The sequence below is a fragment of the Bufo bufo genome, chromosome 1 (genome assembly GCF_905171765.1).
Source record: "Bufo bufo chromosome 1, aBufBuf1.1, whole genome shotgun sequence".
NCBI classification, from domain to species: Eukaryota; Metazoa; Chordata; class Amphibia; order Anura; family Bufonidae; genus Bufo; species Bufo bufo.
In genome coordinates, this window is record NC_053389.1 from 547,976,286 (window position 1) to 547,995,469 (window position 19,184).

General features: G+C 43.6%; 1 protein-coding gene across 1 annotated transcript in view; it reads right to left on the minus strand.

Annotated features, from left to right (window-relative positions):
* The window catches only part of ABCD2 (ATP binding cassette subfamily D member 2), a 138,083-nt gene that overhangs the window by 17,199 nt on the left and 101,700 nt on the right, over positions 1–19,184 (minus strand). The window contains exons 7-8 of the mRNA XM_040412408.1: positions 10,966–11,111; positions 6,738–6,822 (exon numbers count right to left, since the gene is read on the minus strand). Coding sequence (XP_040268342.1) covers positions 6,738–6,822; positions 10,966–11,111 — 231 coding nt within the window. The remainder of the gene's footprint in view (positions 1–6,737; positions 6,823–10,965; positions 11,112–19,184) is intronic.

Below are 19,184 nucleotides of genomic sequence, written 5' to 3' on the forward strand. Positions count from 1 at the left end.
TGTACACCTTTGGGGCAATTTTTTATTATTGCATTGTATTCAATTTGAGCTAAAAATAATTTTTTCAATTGGTCTTTATTAAAAATATGGAGCCCTTTTTTCTGTACAGAGCTGAGATGCTTTAGTAGCAGAATGTGGCTTAAATAAGTGTCTATGATCTCTTGGAGATAAGATTTATTAAATGACCGGCACAAAGTGAAAGTGAAAGTACCAGTCACACAGTTAGAAAAACATTTAACCCTTTGTAACTGTAACGGACGTACCGAGACATACGGACGTTCCCGCGACAGGGGGCAGGAGATCTGTGAGACTGGCAACACGTGGTTTGATCTGACATGTTTTCCTTTTTGATCAAATGACGTCTGTGTTGTTTCTGGTGCTTGCCACACCTTTCCCCAGGTGTGGATATTGTGGTCATTTAATTTTCTTTATTTATTGTTGTTTCTCCCACTATGCTATGCGGTTTATAGCTTCTGTTGGACTTGTGGTTAGCTTGTGTTTTGTTCTCGGCTGAGTTCTTGGTGCTACCAAAGCTTCATTGAAGATAAGTGTTTCCTTTCCCTTTTGTATTTTGTTATTATACACTCACCTAAAGAATTATTAGGAACACCTGTTTTATTTCTCATTAATGCAATTATCTAGTCAACCAATCACATGGCAGTTGCTTCAATGCATTTAGGGGTGTGGTCCTGGTCAAGACAATCTCCTGAACTCCAAACTGAATGTCAGAATGGGAAAGAAAGGTGATTTAAGCAATTTTGAGCGTGGCATGGTTGTTGGTGCCAGACGGGCCGGTCTGAGTATTTCACAATCTGCTCAGTTACTGGGATTTTCACGCACAACCATTTCTAGGGTTTACAAAGAATGGTGTGAAAAGGGAAAAACATCCAGTATGCGGCAGTCCTGTGGGCAAAAATGCCTTGTGGATGCTAGAGGTCAGAGGAGAATGGGCCCACTGATTCAAGCTGATAGAAGAGCAGCGTTGACTGAAATAACCACTCGTTACAACAGAGGTATGCAGCAAAGCATTTGTGAAGCCACAACATGCACAACCTTGAGGTGGATGGGCTACAACAGCAGAAAACCCCACCGGGTACTACTCATCTCCACTACAAATAGGAAAAAGAGGCTACAATTTGCACGAGCTCATCAAAATTGGACTGTTGAAGACTGGAAAAATGTTGCCTGGTCTGATGAGTCTCGATTTCTGTTAAGACATCATTCAAATCGTAGAGTCCGAATTTGGCGTAAACAGAATGAGAACATGTATCCATCCTCTGATGGCTACTTCCAGCAGGATAATGCACCATGTCACAAAGCTCGAATCATTTCAAATTGGTTTCTTGAACATGACAATGAGTTCACTGTACTAAAATGGCCCCCACAGTCACCAGATCTCAACCAAATAGAGCATCTTTGGGATGTGGTGGAACGGGAGCTTCGTGCCCTGGATGTGCATCCCTCAAATCTCCATCAACTGCAAGATGCTATCCTATCAATATGGGCCAACATTTCTAAAGAATGCTATCAGCACCTTGTTGAATCAATGCCACGTAGAATTAAGGAAGTTATGAAGGCAAAAGGGGGTCCAACACCGTATTAGTATGGTGTTCCTAATAATTCTTTAGGTGAGTGTATGTATGTGTGTTGCCTTTCCCTGTTATTTGTCATTAGGCCTGAGGGAGACTCCTGTTCGTCCTTCCCTTTGAAGGAACAGGTAGACTCAGTCCTGACATTAGTTCCAGGGTTCTATAGGGTAAGATAGGATTCTAGGTATCTGGTGTATGAACTTGCCTACCTTTGAGGCCTGTTCATACTGGTAGTCTGTCAGGACTGGAGTGAGGGTTTTCTCTAGGAGGTGTCCATCTTCCTTCCCTAGTTTCTAGGCCTTATTCCGGTATCCCCTTTCCCTCCTATGCTCGGTGTGGTGTTTTCCTCCCACACACGAGCATGACATTATAAACTGCCAAAAACCGTCATTTTTGCTTGTTTCAGTCCAGCCATGGATCCTATTGCTGCACTAGCCGGACAGCTGCAGGGGCTGTCTTTGGAGGTAGCTGACCTCCGCATGACCGTCCCCAGAGACCACAGGCTGCTGGTCCTAGTGGTGGTGGTTACCAGGCCTGTCTTGAGCCTAAAGTAGCCCTCATGAACAGATTCTCTGGGGCAAGTAATTCTGTTTAGGGAGGCGTGCAAATTGTATTTTAGGCTATGTCCACACTCATCTGGGGATGAGAATCAGAGAGTTGGTGTGGTTATTTCGTTGCTTAAGGTGGACGCTCAGTCATGGTCTTTTTTTCTGCTGACCAGATAGCAGTCTCTCTGGTCTGTGGATGAATTTTTCAAAGCTCTGGGTCTCATCTATGATGACCCGGATCGGACCTACCTGGCCGAGACCAAGCTATGTGGCCTTCGTCAGGGAGAGCATTCTGCTGAACCTGTTGCTTTGAGTTTAGGAGGTGGGCTACAAATACTGAGTGGAATGATCTGGCTCTCAGTAGTCAGTTTTGTCAGGGATTATCAGAGAGGCTGAAGGACGCTTTGGCCTTTCATGAGAATCCTGAGTCTCTGGAAGCCGCTATGTCTCTTGCAGTATACATTGATAGATGCCTGAGAAAGAGATCTAGGGGCCCCCACTCTCAGGACGTACTATAACATAACGTATCGTCTTCCTCTGACACCTTGGGTGAAGTTTATGTCTGGGGATGAACCCATGCTGTTAGGGGGAGCTACTCCCGGATCCACTTTTAAGCATTCTGGTCGTAGGAAGGGAGTGTGTTTTTTCTGCGGACAGAAAGGACATTTTATCTATGTACGTCCATGCATTCAGCCTCAATAAGAAAAAAAAATGGACGTTTAATTCCCATCTGACTCTTGGAGGGGTGGGAGGAGAGTCAGAAAATGTGGTCGTAGGAAGGGAGTGTGTTTTTTCTGTGGACAGAAAGGACATTTTATCTATGTACGTCCATGCATTCAGCCTCAAAAAGAAAAAAAAAAAGAGGACGTTTAATTCCCATCTGACTCTTGGACGGGTGGGAGGAGAGTCAGAAAATGTGCATTTGTCTTTGCCTGGTAGTACCCGATTTCTCCTGACTGCTGAGGTGGCGCTAGAGTCCAAGACTGTGGGGATTGAGGTGTTTATCGACAGTGGGACAGGGGTGAACCTGATTGATGCTCAGTTCGTCTGTCTCCAAGTGCATTAGAGAAAAACATTTCCATTTTTGCTATTGATTCTGCACCTCTAACTCAGAAATGTTTGTTTATCTCAGATGGTGCATGATATCAGATTAAGAATGGATGACTTTCTTCAGGAATTCATCTCGTGTTTTGTGTTGTAGGGTCTCCCTGCTCCGTTGGTTCTGGGTTTACTGTGGTTAAGCAAGCACAATCCAAACATTGATTGGCAAGCTAGACAGATTCAGGACTGAGGTGATTATTGCATTGACAATTGTCTGAATACATCTTTTTCTGCTTTAACCACTAAAACATTGCCCTCTTTTAGATCTGATTTTGCAGATTTATTTTCTGAAAGTGGATGCCAGGATTTACCTCCGCATCGGGAATATGACTGTCCTATCAACCTTATTCCCAGAGCTAAGTTGCCCAAATCTAGGTTGTATAACCTTTCTGAACGGAAAGAACAGCCATGAGAGAGTATATTACCAGAGAGTTTGGCTAAAGGACACATAAGACATTCCAAATCTCCAGTGGCAGCACGGTTTTTCTTTGTTAAAAAAAAAAGGACAGAACTCTTAGGCCATGTCTGGATTTCCGTGAGCTCAATCGGATTACTGTCCATGATCCTTACCCCCTTCCTTTGATTTCTGATTTGTTTAACCAGATTGTTAATGCCAAGGTGTTCTCCAAGTTGGATTTAAGGGGGGCATATAATCTGGTTAGGATCAAGGAAGGGGATGAATGGAAGATGTCTTTTAATACCCCAGAGGGTCACTTTGAGAAACTGGTCATGCCCTTTGGGTTGACCAATGCTCCTGCGGTTTTCCAGCATTTTATACTAATTTATACTCATCAGGAACACATTAGACAGGTGTTACAGATCCTAAGAGATAATAAATTGTATGCAAAATTAGAGAAGCGTGTTTTTGCTGTACATGAGGTGCAATTCTTGGGCTACCTGCTGTCATCTTCAGGTTTTTAAATGGATCCAGAGAAAGTCCATGCTGTATTGGACTGGGATCGACCCGAAAATCTGAAGGCTCTTATGTGGTTTTTGGGGTTCACAAACTATTACCGAAAATGTATTCAGAACTATTCGACAGTGGTGAAACCCTTAACTGACATGACTAAGAGAGGGACGGATGTCTCAGTGTGGTCTGATTCAGTGTTGCGAGCCTTTTCTGTGGTTAAGGAGTGTTTATCTTCTGCCCCTATATTGGTGCAGCCGGATGTATCACAACCTTTCATTGTGGAAGTTGACGCGTCCGAGGTGGGGGTAGGAGCAGTTTTATTAAAGGGCCCTTCACCTGGTAAATGGCACCCATGTGCATTTAAAAAAAAAAAAAATGTCTGCCACAGAGAGAAATTACGATGTGGGTAACAGAGAGTTGCTGGCCATTAAGTTAGCTTTTGAGGAGTGGCGTCATTGGTTGGAAGGGGCGATTCATCCAATCACGGTGTTCACAGATCACAAATATCTGGCTTACCTGGAGTTGGCTAAACGACGGAACCCGAGGCAGGCCAGGTGGTCTTTTTTTTTCACCAGATTCAATTTCATTGTCACTTATCGCCCTCGGGTTAAGAACTTCAAGGCAGATGCCTTGTCATCTAGTTTTCCTGGAGGTGGTGATTTTGAAAATACGAGTCCGATACTGTCGGAAGGGGTGGTGATATCCGCTCTATACCCTGACCTAGGGGTGAAGGTGTTAGAGGCTCAGGGAGATGCACCGGAGTCTTGCCCCTCTGGCAAACTTTGTTCCATCAGAATTGCATCATAAAGTGTTTGAGGAACATCACTGTACGGTTCTTACGGGACACCCTGGGAGTAGATCAGCTGCCGACCACATTTCTCGTAGATTCTGGTGGCCGGGGTTGAGTAAGTGTGTTGAGGACTATGTGTCAGCCTGTAGTATCTAAATGAATAATTATGTACTCTGCACACCTTGGGTCCAGTGTGGGTGCCTGTGAGAGTGGTTTAGACAATATAGGTTAAATATCCACGGCACTCCAAAAAGTTTTTTTGCAAGAATAATTTCATTTAATTCTTAATAAACAGAATGCTGTTAATATACATCCAGTGCAAGTTCATTTACATATAGTAAGTATTTTATGCCATATCAGATAGAAAAATCCCGAACGTTTTGGTCTGTACAACCTTCTTCAGCGGGGTCTGAAGGCAGAGAGAATAGGCATCCAGCGCACGCCTATTCTCTCTGCCTTCAGACCCCGCTGAAGAAGGTCGTACAGACCGAAATGTTCGGGATTTTTCTATCTGATATGGCATAAAATACTTACTATATGTAAATGAACTTGCACTGGATGTATATTAACAGCATTCTGTTTATTAAGAATTAAATGAAATTATTCTTGCAAAAAAACTTTTTGGAGTGCCGTGGATATTTAACCTATATAGCCTGTAGTATCTATGCACCGCGCTAAGGTGACACATACTCGATCTTCTGGATCTCTACTTCCGTTGCTTATACTGTCCAGACCATGAACTCACTTGTTTATGGATTTTATTACTGATCTGCCTAATTTGTCTGGAAAGACAGTTATTCTGGTGGTAGTTGATCGTTTTAGTAAAATGGTGCACTTTATAGCATTGCCTGGCCTACTTAATGCTAAAATAGTGTTTGTTGACAACATTGTGAAACTTCATGCCATTCCCTCTGACATGGTCTCGGATCGTGGGATTCTGGAAGGCGTTCTGTACTTGGCTCTGGGTACAACTGTCTTTTTCTTCTGCTTTTCATCCCCAGACGAATGGACAGACGGAGCGCACTAATCAGAGTCTGGTAACTTACTTAAGATGTTTTGTCTCTGAGAACCAGGAGAAATGGTCCTCGTTTTTGTCTTTGTCAGAGTTTGCCATAAACAATCGTAGACAGGAGTCCACTGGTAAGTCGCCGTTTTTTGGGGCATATGGGTTTCCCCCGCATTAGGCCTGAGGGAGACTCCTGTTCGTCCTTCCCTTTGAAGGAACAGGTAGACTCAGTCCTGACATTAGTTCCAGGATTCTATAGGGTGAGAGAGGATTCTAGGTATCCGGTGTATGAACTTGCGTTGTTATCGTACTGAGAATAAAGGGCATGGGTCTGTTTTGCCGTAAACAAAACGCAATGGTAAAAAAAAACGTAAGACGGTGGAGGGATTGCGTTTTTTTTTCAATTCCGACTACATTTTATGCCATAATTAATGGTGACACTAGAAGGTACAACTTGTCCCGCAAAAAATAAGCCCTCATACAGCTATGTGACTGAAAATATAAAAAAGTTATGGCTCACAGAAAATAGGGAAGGAAAATGAAAACGCAAAAAATAAAAAAAAACTCAGGTAGCCAAAGGGTTAAAGAATTACATCTTGTGCATTATTTCATCCACTTATTCACTTTTATAATGAATATGATTGTGAATTATGATTTCTTGTAAAGCCTCTTTCCTTCTCAGCTGCTGAGTACAGAAAAATTCATAGATCCAATATCCATTTATCATAGATGAAAACAAACAAAATTTGTATTACTTGTATTTAATTTGCTAAAAGCAACATAATAATCTTACCTGTGATAGAACATTCGTGCCATACCCATCCTTTGCTTCTCGCCTCCTGATAAAACATCTTTCCAGTCTGAGACAGCATCCCATCCTGTATATAGGCATAAATATTCTAAGCATTCAGCTATAGCAAAATAATACTGTTGCTTACATCACTTTTATTACTGTTTATTTAGGCTTTAAGTAAATGTAAACTGTAGATTAACGGGAATATCCCACAAGCGAATATTAATTTACTATGTTACACCTCTCAAAACATATTCATTTTTTAATTGGAATAATTTTTTTAAAAGCTCCTGTCTTAATATTGCTGTTATGTACTTGTTTTGCCGCCCCCTGCTGTTCTTATCATTTCATCTCAGAATGCCCACCTAATGTGTCCAGTGGCAATGGTCATACATGCTCAGTAGCCCAGTCCCACTGCTCAGATCCTTATGTTCATTGGCAGTTGAGTGAGGCCAGCCAATAAGATTCAGCCCACAGAAGCAGTTTCTTCTCACCAGCAATGAACACATCAGGTGGATGTTCTGAGAGGGGATTAATCGCAGCAGCACTCTAACAAGTATGTACAGTAAATAGACACAGGAGCATTTTTATACAAACCAGATTCCAAAAAAGTTGGGACACTATACAAATCGTGAATAAAAACTGAATGCAATGATGTGGAGGTGTCAACTTCTAATATTTTATTCAGAATACAACATAAATCACGGAACAAAAGTTTAAACTGAGAAAATGTACCATTTTAAGGGAAAAATATGTTGAATCAGAATTTCATGGTGTCAACCAATCCCCAAAAAGTTGGGACAAGGCCATTTTCACCACTGTGTGGCATCTCCCCTTCTTCTTCCAACACTCAACAGACGTCTGGGGACCGAGGAGACCAGTTTCTCAAGTTTAGAAATAGGAATGCTCTCCCATTCTTGTCTAATACAGGCCTCTAACTGTTCAATCGTCTTGGGCCTTCTTTGTTGCACCTTCCTCTTTATGATGCGCCAAATGTTCTCTATAGGTGAAAGATCTGGACTGCAGACTGGCTATTTCAGTACCCGGATCCTTCTCCTACAGCAGCCATGATGTTGTGATTGATGCAGAATGTGGTCTGGCATTATCTTGTTGAAAAATGCAGGGTCTGAAAGAGATGACGTCTGGATGGGAGCATATGTTGTTCTTGAACCTGAATATATTTTTCTGCATTGATGGTGCCTTTCCAGACATGCAAGCTGCCCATGCCACACGCACTCATGCAACCCCATGCCATCAGAGATGCAGGCTTCTGAACTGAGCGTTGATAACAACTTGGGTTGTCCTTGTCCTCTTTGGTCCGGATGACATGGCGTCCCAGATTTCCAAAAAGAACTTCGAATCGTGACTCGTCTGACCACAGAACAGTCTTCCATTTTGCCACACTCCATTTTAAATGATCCCTGGCCCAGTGAAAACTCCTGAGCTTGTGGATCTTGCTTAGAAATGGCTTCTTCTTTGCACTGTAGAGTTTCAGCTGGCAACGGCGGATGGCACGGTGGATTGTGTTCACTGACAATGGTTTCTGGAAGTATTCCTGAGCCCATTCTGTGATTTCCTTTACAGTAGCATTCCTGTTTGTGGTGCAGTGTCGTTTAAGGGCCCGGAGATCACGGGCATCCAGTATGGTTTTACGGCCTTGACCCTTACGCACAGAGATTGTTCCAGATTCTCTGAATCTTCGGATGATGTTATGCACAGTTGATGATGATAGATGCAAAGTCTTTGCAATTTTTCGCTGGGTAACACCTTTCTGATATTGCTCCACTATCTTTCTGCGCAACATTGTGGGAATTGGTGATCCTCTACCCATCTTGGCTTCTGAGAGACACTGCCACTCTGAGAAGCTCTTTTTATACCCAATCATGTTGCCAATTGACCTAATTAGTGTTAATTGGTCTTCCAGCTCTTCGTTATGCTCAAATTTACTTTTTCCAGCCTCTTATTGCTACTTGTCCCAACTTTTTGGGGATTTGTTGACACCGTGAAAATTGGAATCAACGTATTTTTCCTTTAAAATGATACATTTACTCGGATTAAACGTTTGATCTGTCATCTACGTTCTATTACAAATAAAATATTGACATTTGCCATCTCCACATCATTGCATTCAGTTTTTATTCACAATTTGTTTAGTGTCCCAACTTTTTTGGAATCCGGTTTGTAAATAAATCCCAGTGAAAACTTGCTATCAATATAATTGTAAACTGGATTCATATTTATTCATGGGACGTCAATAGAGTGAACAGAGATTATATATATTGGGTGAAGATTATCAATAAAGCCTTTCTGTCTTGGATTTTAACAGTTTTGTCCTTTGAGAAATAGCATGTAGTTGTCTCTCTGGTCTCCACAAACATTTTATGTTCATTCAAAATATTCTAGCATTTTTTACGTTTTTGCGGCACATTTAGTAAAGACTGACATTTTATACAACAGGCATGGAAAAAAGTCCATTGAACTACGATATGCGTGCCTTTTAATACATTAGTCACATATTTTTCTGTTTGTGTGACAGAAACTGAAATGGCAGCTAAGGGCTGGTATACATTCCCGTTACATTTAACTTACGGTAGTTTTTTGGCACAAACTGGTACATATGTTGTATGTATATGTTGAGCTGAGGGCTGAGGAACCTATTCTGCTAAGGCATGCCCACTTTTTTAAAAAGCTGTGTGAGCAGTGGAAAATCTCAAAAATGACAACTGCACAAAAATCTGCAGTTGGTTGCGTATAGGTTTAGTCAATGTTCCCCTGTATTTTTTAATGTGTGGAAAGGGTTACATCAATGCTTCAATCTGTATTCTACTCACATTAATGCAAAAAAAAAGGGACATGCATATATATCTCCAAAAACATAGGCCTTTTCGCCCCATACTTTTTTCTGAGTATGCATTGGACAAATGATGCAAAAAATATATGAGTTGTGCAATCCCTTATGCACAAAGAAACTCTAAAGCTAGTGATGTGAATGCTCTATAATGTTAGGGTCTGTTGTTTGCTAGACAAATACCTTGGATGCTAGTGTTTTATGTCTAAAAGCTCAGGTCTTGCATCAATATGTGTTTTATGTTGTGCTATTAAAGGGGTTTCTGGGATTTTAATATTGATGACCTATGCTCAGGATCTATGGGGTCCGACACTAGGCCCCCCCGCCAATCAGCTGGTTGAAAGAGAAGGCCACGCTCCGATCGATGGGGGTCTGACATTTAGCACCCCGCCGATCAGCTGATTTAAGAGAAGGTCTTGCTCCATGTGAGCGCTGCCTTCCCTTTATTGTTTGTCTGCTTTCCATCGACATCATAGCGGTGAGCAGGAATAATTACACGCTGTCCAGTTCAATGGGATAAACAATGAACAATGAAGGGAAGGCAGCGCTCATATGGAGCGAGACCTTCTCTTCAATCAGCTGATCGGCGAGGTGCCAAATGTCGGACCCCCATCGATCTGATACTGATGACATATCCCGAAGATAGGTCATCAATATTAAAATTCTGGAAAATCCTTTTAATATATTTTTTGTGATACTGTACTAAGGTGGGATAATTCCATGAGTTTTTTCCACACAATGCTGTGAGTGCTGCTTTCCATTAGTAAAGCTAGTCAAAGTATTTTACGCCTGTGCTCACTACAGGAAGTCAGAATTAGTTTATGGGTGTAAAACGACTAATCCCTGCTACAAAATAAGTAAAATATACAACCATTTCATGTTTGTGATGTGTATTGTATTGTCCACAGAAAATAGTGAAAATTCAAACTAAGGGTATATTCACACAACCGTATCTGTTTTGTGGTCCGCGAATCGCAGATCCACAAAATACAGATGCAGTCTGTGTGCATCCCGCACCTTTCACAGGCCCGATTGAAAAAATACCTACTCTTGCCCATAAAACGGAAGAGAATAGGACATGTTCTATAATGTGCGGATCGGCCGCACAGATGCGGTTAGCACACGGATAACATCTGTATCCTATCTGTATTTTTTGCAGCCCTATAAAAATTAATGGGTACGCGTGCAATCCACAAATAATGCAAATCGAACACAGACCGAAAATACAGTTGTGTGAATGCCCACATGTTGCTGGCTACTATTATTTTGTAGACAATGCTGACACACTATTGGAAAATACAATCCAAAGACTAAGTGAGTCTTATGGCTATTGTACAGCTATAATAGGTATTCTGAAACCAAGTGACAAAAAGCATGTACCTCCTTCCCTTTGTACAATATGATTCAGATGTACAATATCAAGAATACGCTCAAGATCTTCATCTTCATATCCTTTTTCATGCATGTCATCCACAGAGTCAGGATAGATCACTTGATCCCTCAATGTTCCAATTGACATATATGGCCTAAAAAATATTTTGTTATGCATGTAATGATATATGTATCTAGCTATCACACATCAATGGTTATTGCCAGACATTAACACAAAATATTACACTGCAATCATCTTTTCAGGTATTTTACCCATATACTTGATGGACTGAACACTAGAGCAGATACAAAAGTTAGTTTTCACTGATTTCCCTGTGTTTTTTCTGGGCCATCTTAATTAATAATAAAAATAATTATTATATCAAAATAATCCAAGCAGTAATGCACAAATTCATCATTTTCAGTAATAGAAAAGTTTAGGCCTTTTTAGACAGCTTAAACTTGAAACAAGTGCGAAGGAGAATAAAAAGGATTTAACATTGAGTTGTTTCTGGAACATATACATAGGTGTTTACAAACCCCATGGGAGATTAATTCAATTTTTGCTACAAATCTGCCACTTGTGAATACATGGTTAGACTTTATGGAGGAGATGTATCATCTTCCTGTGCTTCTTTTCTGGCGTAAAAAAAGTTACATAGCAACTTGCGAGTTTTTAAACTACACTTGCGACAAATTTTGTTGCAAGTGGCGTTATTGCGCCACCCTCACTGCTTTCAAAAGGGAGCATGTTGAGGACAAGGAGTGGGCAGGGCCAGCGGCCCCCCACATTTATCTTCATTTGTGCCTGTTTTAATTTGGGCAGATGGTTTTTAAACATACATGGTGTTATTGGGAAAAAAAACCTGTGGTTTGTTGTGAACAAGTGGCAAAACTTACGCCTTAACAAAGGCATAATGCCTGCCAATATTTATACATGCACAAGTGTTAGGGTACTTTCACACTTGCGTTTTTCTTTTCCGGCATAGAGTTCCGTCACAGGGGCTCTATACCGGAAAAGAACTGATTAGTTTTATCCCCATGCATTCTAAGGGCTCTTTCACACCTGCGTTCTTTTCTTCCGGCATAGAGTTCCGTCGTCGGGGCTCTATGCCGGAAGAATCCTGATCAGGATTATCCCCATGCACTCTGAATGGAGTGAAATCCGTTCAGGATGCATCAGGATGTCTTCAGTTCCGGAACGGAACGTTTTTTGGCCGGAGAAAATACTGCAGCATGCTGCGCTTTTTGCTCCGGCCAAAAATCCGGAACACTTGCCGCAATGCCGGATCCGGAATTAATGCCCATTGAAAGGCATTGATCCGGATCCGGCCTTAAGCTAAACGTCGTTTCGGCGCATTGCCGGAGCCGACATTTAGCTTTTTCTGAATGGTTACCATGGCTGCCGGGACGCTAAAGTCCCGGCAGCCATGGTAAAGTGTAGTGGGGAGCGGGGGAGCAGTATACTTACCGTCCGTGCGGCTCCCCGGGCGCTCCAGAGTGACGTCAGGGCGCCCCACGCGCATGGATCATGTGATCGCATTGGACACGTCATCCATGCGCATGGGGCGCTCTGACGTCATTCTGGAGCGCCCCGGGAGCCGCACGGACTGTAAGTATACCGCTCCCCGCTCCTACTATGGCAACCAGGACTTTAATAGCGTCCTGGGTGCCATAGTAACACTGAAAGCATTTTGAAGACGGCTCCGTCTTCCAATGCTTTCAGTACACTTGCGTTTTTCCGGATCCGGAGTGTAATTCCGGCAAGTGGAGTACACGCCGGATCCGGACAACCCAAGTGTAAAAAAGCCGTAAATCGAGAGTAATCCGTTCAGGATGCACCAGGATGTCTTCAGTTCAGTCGTTTTGACTGATCAGGCAAAAGAGAAAACCGCAGCATGCTACGGTTTTATCTCCGGCGAAAAAAACTTAAGACTTGCCTGAATGCCGGATCCGGCATTTTTTCCCATAGGAATGTATTAGTGCCGGATCCGGCATTCAGAATACTGGAATAGCGGATCCGTCCTTCCGGTCTGCGCATGCGCAAACTGAAAAAAAAGGTGAAAAAAATAAATGCCAGGTCCGTTTTTGCCGGATGACACCGGAAAGACGGATCCGGCATTTCTAAGCATTTTTTCGACTGATCAGGCATTTTTAAGACTGATCAGGATCCTGATCAGTTTTACTAATGCCATCAGTTGGTATACGTTTTGCCTGATCCGGCAGGCAGTTCCGGCGACGGAGCTGCTTGCCGGATCTCTCTGCCGCAAGTGTGAAAGTAGCCTTAACTGTCAGAAGAAACAGTGTCTTCTGAACGAGAATGGAAAAATTCTCCCTTTTAGGCCTCATGCACACGGCCGTGTTCCGCGGCCGAGAGCAGTCCGTGGTAACACGGCCTGGATTCCTGTTGAGAGCACGGCGTCATTGGTTTCTATAACGCCGTGCGCTTCATGCCGCCGCTGCACTACAGTAATACACTCGTATAGTGTATTACTGTAGTGCAGCGGCGGCATGAAGCGCACGGCGTCATAGCAACCAATGACGCCGTGCGCTCCTGCTCTCAATAGGAATCCAGGCCGTGTTACCACAGACCGCTCTCGGCCACAGAACACGGCCATGTGCATGAGGCCTTACTTGGGAGCAGCAGCAGTACAGTGTGGATGTGGAAAGGGTAGGACAATAGTGGCATGTGGCCGCAATATTAGCTACAGCAGTAGGATAACAGCTTGGAACAGACAACAAAGTAGATGTGTGTGCGGCTATGTTCGGGTAGTAGAATATTAGTAGCGGTGGCTGTGTAGAGGTAATGGTCGTAACAGTAGGGGTAATGGAAGTGGCAGTTGGGGGATCATCAGGAGGGAGCATTAGGTGTGGCGGTGGTGGTAACAGCAGCAGCCATAAGGTATGGAATCTGATGGTATGCAGGCAGACAATGGTATGATGGAGCTGGCAATAAATAGCCACCGTCAGCAATGGCTGATCTGTTCATTGGCATCAATCAGAGGTGTGTGAAAATTCTCAAGGATCCATGCCTGATTAATTTTGACAAAATTGATGTTTTGTACACTGGCAAAGGACAACTTTGTCTGTTTGGGTGTGAGGATGCCTCCTGCTACACTGAAAACTTTCTCTGAGATGACACTGTAGGCTGGACAAGACAGTGCATAGAAAGAAAGAGCAAACTGGGCCAGTTCTGGCCACTGTTCTAATCTGACTGCCCCGAAGGCCACAGTCTAGGTAGGACTGAACCTAGACTGATTTATGTCAACCTGGAGCAGCAGGTGAAAAAAATAGTTCATCATGATAATGACACTGAAGCGGCAGCTGCTGTTTCTGCTCTTTGTGGTAGTGGAAATGGTAGGACGGAGGTGACTTGGTGGGGAGGGGTCTCCTAGTCAGACACGAGGGGTGCAGAAAGCTGCGGTAAGCTGTGTACACAGTGTATTCTGGTAATACAATACTTTAGCTTCCTTTTCTGCAACTGGAAAACATCACCCCATTTTACTTTGATATAGAGGGTCTAAAAGCATGGCTATCCAGTTATTAACAGACTGCATGATGCTAATGATACATCTGTCAGTACGTAAGCAAACAAGCATACAGTTTGCCATGTTCTTCAGCTTTTGGAGGACCCAGTTCTTTTAGGCTCCCCGGGTTGTCTCATCATCATCATCATCAGCTTTGTGCACCACTGACTCCTCCTCCAGTGGTAGCTCCTCCTCAGTGGGACTTTCTCCATGTGGGTCCCCAACAGCTACAGGATGCCCAACAAGATGCATAAGTTGTTTATGCATCAGTGTGGGCATCTGCTCTAAGATAAATATCAGAGGGATGATATAGTTTATGCCACAGTTGTCCCTACTGACAAATCTGGTGGCCTTTTTGAAGGGCCTGGGTACGCAACACCTGTCTCAAACTGTCTGACCTCAAAACAACACATGCTCCCTGCTGAGATGGTCTGATGCATGATGAAATCATCCACTATTTTACACTGCTTATACAGATGCTCCAGCATATGTCAGGTGGAATTCCAGTGAGTTGGAACATTGCAGATTAATCGGTGCAGCGGCAGTCCAGGAGGGTGTTCCTTGCCACATAAGAATGACTGAAATGGGAGGACAGTCTCTTGGCCATGACTAGCTCCCTCTGCAAGCCACTGTACTTTTTTAAAAAGCTTTCCACCACTAAATTTATATTTACATGCGCCATGCAGGGAGCATGTGTTATTTCCACGAAATGCAGCACAGCCACAATGTTCCTGCCATTGTCGCTGTCCGCCTTGCCCATTTGGAGTTAGCAGGAATACAGCCAGCAGCATGTTTGCTGCTTGATGCACCTTAGCTACTGATCAGCTGTGTGGCTACTCTCACCTAGGCTCATCAGCTATATCACAGAATGGCAACACTTCACTTTACACATATGATAGCAAGGTAGGAGAGTGGAAGCAATGCTCTGCCCTACTCTGTTGGGGCTGGGAGATGTCCATTAAGAAGGACGTGGAAGATGAAACTAAGTGCCTGATGTGGAAACTAAACTGAAACAAACATGGAGGTATCAATAGAACCTATCCTTGGTGCTGCATTTCCATTGCAATTAAAAACATTGGCCCAGTGAGCCGTGAAAAATATGTACTGTCCCTGCCCATAACAGCTGCTCTAGGTGTACACAGTGGGGTGCATCTTGCCGGACAGAGACAACTGCAAAGAGTGGCCCATGTTCTCTGGCACCTGCCAGTACAAAGCAGGGATGGCTTTTTTGCATAAATAATGGTGGCTATGTATCTTCCAAGGCTAGCGCATGCCATTAGTTCCCTAAAGGTAGCAGAATGTAGTATGGCAGCGACTGCACTGCCAGAAATGTAGCCAGGTGGTGTTAAGCTTGCACAGCATTGAATTGCTGGGCATGTAGAGTTGTTTCCTGACCACTATTTTTGTTATCCAGGGCCGTCTTTGCCGCAGGGCAAAAGGGGCAGCTGCCCCGGGCCCAGTTGCTTCTGGGGGCCCAAGGCAGCTCAGTTTCCTGACTCCCACATTCACTTGTTTTCTATGCGAGCGAGCGGCGTGTGGCTCGCTGCTCGCATTAGTGAAGTACTTGTCTGTCAATTACAATTACTTACTGCCGAGTCTGCCGGCCAGTGCCATGCTAGCTCCTCCTCCCGACCTCCGACGCGGGCCTGCCCTTGCGTCCCTACGGTACGTACGCTGCCTGCCTCTGTGCCACTCACTCTCCCCTTGCCGCCTGCCTCGGCCCTCAAGTTCCTCAACTTGCAAAGGCGGCCGCGTCACAGAGGAGACACCCAGTCCATCACCACCACTATCACTAGACACTCAGTAACGGTTCGGTTACTCACCTGAGTCACGGTCACCTCTAGACTATCTGTAAGTAAGTCACTTGTCGCTGGTGTGCACTGTAGGCTCGCTTTTCTAAAGGAAGTGGAACTGTCTGAATGGCTGTACAGTACAGTCAGAGTGGCATGTGAGTCTGTGACACATGATGTGGCAATAATAATGTGTCTGCTGGCCTGCAGCCTGCTGCCTGGACCAGTATCTGTACACGTATGTATGGCATAATTAATGGAATGACACATCACACATGACATGACATGAGTGACACAGGTCTTTACCAGGCAGCCTGGTAAAGACCTGTGTCACTCATGTCATGTCATGTGTGATGTGTCATTCCATTAATTATGCCATACATACGTGTACAGATACTGGTCCTGTACTCCTGTGAGGCTGCAAGGCAGGGGTGTGGTGTGGACCCACTCCTGAGACTGCATGTGCTTACAGTCCCTAAATAAATAATACTGCAGTGATTAGCAACCGTATGACGGGCGTTTATCACCGATTCGCAGGACAACCGTCGCTTGGAAGAGCTTAAAGTGTAACTGCCATTTAATTATTTTTTTTGCTAAAGTGTAGGGCAAGTGAAAAGTAACATTTTTAGAATATAGTTTATTTAGCCAAAATGTTTAATTTTAGTAGAAAACTGTGGCTGAAATGGCCCTTAGCAGCGCTCTCTGAAATGAGCGTTGCTAAGGGCCACCCGTCTTCTATTTGAAAAGGGGAGACGGGCTGTGCGGGAGCTGTGCTTCTGCCTCCCGTGCTCCCCCGGTGGCCACAGGCGTCTTAAAATCGAATGCTCGGGTACACTAACTAACCTGCCTTCCCTGCGATAGTCACTCATGAAGACGGATGGACCTTAGCATTTCAGGGGGCCCAAGGAAATTCTTGCCCAGGGTCCAATCAATATTAAAGACGGCCCTGCTGTTATCGATGGCTAAAGATGGAGATGGCTCCCCAACACTTTTATCAGACTGTGATATGTCGTCCCTGCTCTGTATTTGCCCAGAGAGCAACTGTCGCTGCCACTTCCCCTTCTTCCACCACTGTGGCTATAAGTGCCTCTACTACTACCACCAACACAGCTATGCAAGAGTTGCCCCACCTCCACCTGAATCCCCTTCTCATGGCAAACAAAACGCTGACTGTTCTCACACAATTCATCAACAGGGAGATCCTCTTGAATATCTTCCATAGACCATGTTTTTTTTTTGCCTTGTTTTAGGAAAAAAAGGTACCCTACTAGGAGGGGGCAATGAAGACAGAGATGATGCAAGTGAAAGGCATTTCTGGGGCAGCAAGGAGGAACAGAAGAAAGAATGCTGTGACCACTGGCTCCAGAGAACCATTTCAGACTCAGAGGAGACCTCACCATCATCCTGCTGTGACTGAGAAGAGGAGTGAGCCATCCAGTCCACAATCTCATCCTCTTTGTCCTCAAATAATGTGATGCCTGTTGGAAGTGAAAGAGAACTGGTTTACTACTACTCCTACTGGCTGGTGCTGCTACAGCTATTTGTATTACTACCCACTTTCTAACTCTTGGTTGACAAGGCATGGGTCTTTCTTTTTCCACTCTTTCGTTTACCAGACATTTTATTATGTGGCCTATATAAATGTAAAGTCAGGTTTTGGCAAACATTATTAAATGGTACCAAAATTGCAACTGTTTTTTCTGTAATTGACATATACAGTGTTGTGGAAATTTTATTAGGATGTGTTTCTAATATATTTTGTATTGTCATCATGTCTCTCAGTGTCAGGGTAAACCATTGGAGTGGATATCTTCTTGTGTATGTCCTGTCACAGCTGCCTGGCGCAGAGGTCTCCGTCGGCGAATGGTCCATGTGCTAAGCACTGGGCTGTGGGCCGGGGGAGACTGATGTGTTCAGCAGAGCAGTGTTTTGTTGGCTGATGTATGGACGCCGGATAAGGCCCCCGCGCAAGATGTGGATTTATTGGCTTGGCGTGGATGCATTTGTTAAGAGAACAATATATGAAAGGAACGTGCGTTTTTGTTGTCTCTAGTGCGCCTGATCAGCCGCTGGAGATAATGACGTTGTCCTGTAAATAAACATGCATGAGGATCATAGTAACTTTATCTGGCATTGATCACTGAGCAAGGCTGGATAAAGTTAACTCCAGTAGTTACAGGATACATGTGTTTGTTAGCTGGCTATGTTATTCTAAATGATGGTGTCTTGTCTTCCTATGTCACTTCCCGTATGTCATCACTTCCTGCATCCTTGTTACATGAAGTAAATTGTCGGGTGATGGGCCAGCCCCTTTTCTATTGTTACACCTTTTGTGAGTAAACAATAAAAGTGTACAGACTGGGCGGGAACAGGGCAGTTGCTCAGCAGAACTGAACATGAAAACACCTTTGTCTCACTGCGGTTGAGAGATTTGCCTGTCCTTACACAAAGTCTGATGAGAGCGGATTTCTACTATTAATATTTCTATTACAAAAGACACAATTAAACATCGCTCCTGTTCTACAAACACACTGCACACTGGTATTGACAATTTACAATGGTAATAATACAGTTATTGCAGTAAAATGTGTTTGCTTTAACTGCGCAGTACATTGAAGTAATACAATGTTTTAAAAAAACAGGTATACTAATGCATTTCTTGCAGTAAAATGTGTTTTCTGTACTCCCATGGTATCTTGAAGTGATACAGTGCATTAACTAACATAGCTACCAATGAGCAATAAAACACGAAATCGGAATGCGGCTGCACAACACAAATAGAATGCAAGTGTCAAAAATGAATAGCTCCTAGATGGGACAAACCCAGACACTCAACATATACACGGATATAATACAAAAATGTAAATTCTAAAATGTATCTTTATTGAAATCGATAAAACAAATAAATAGA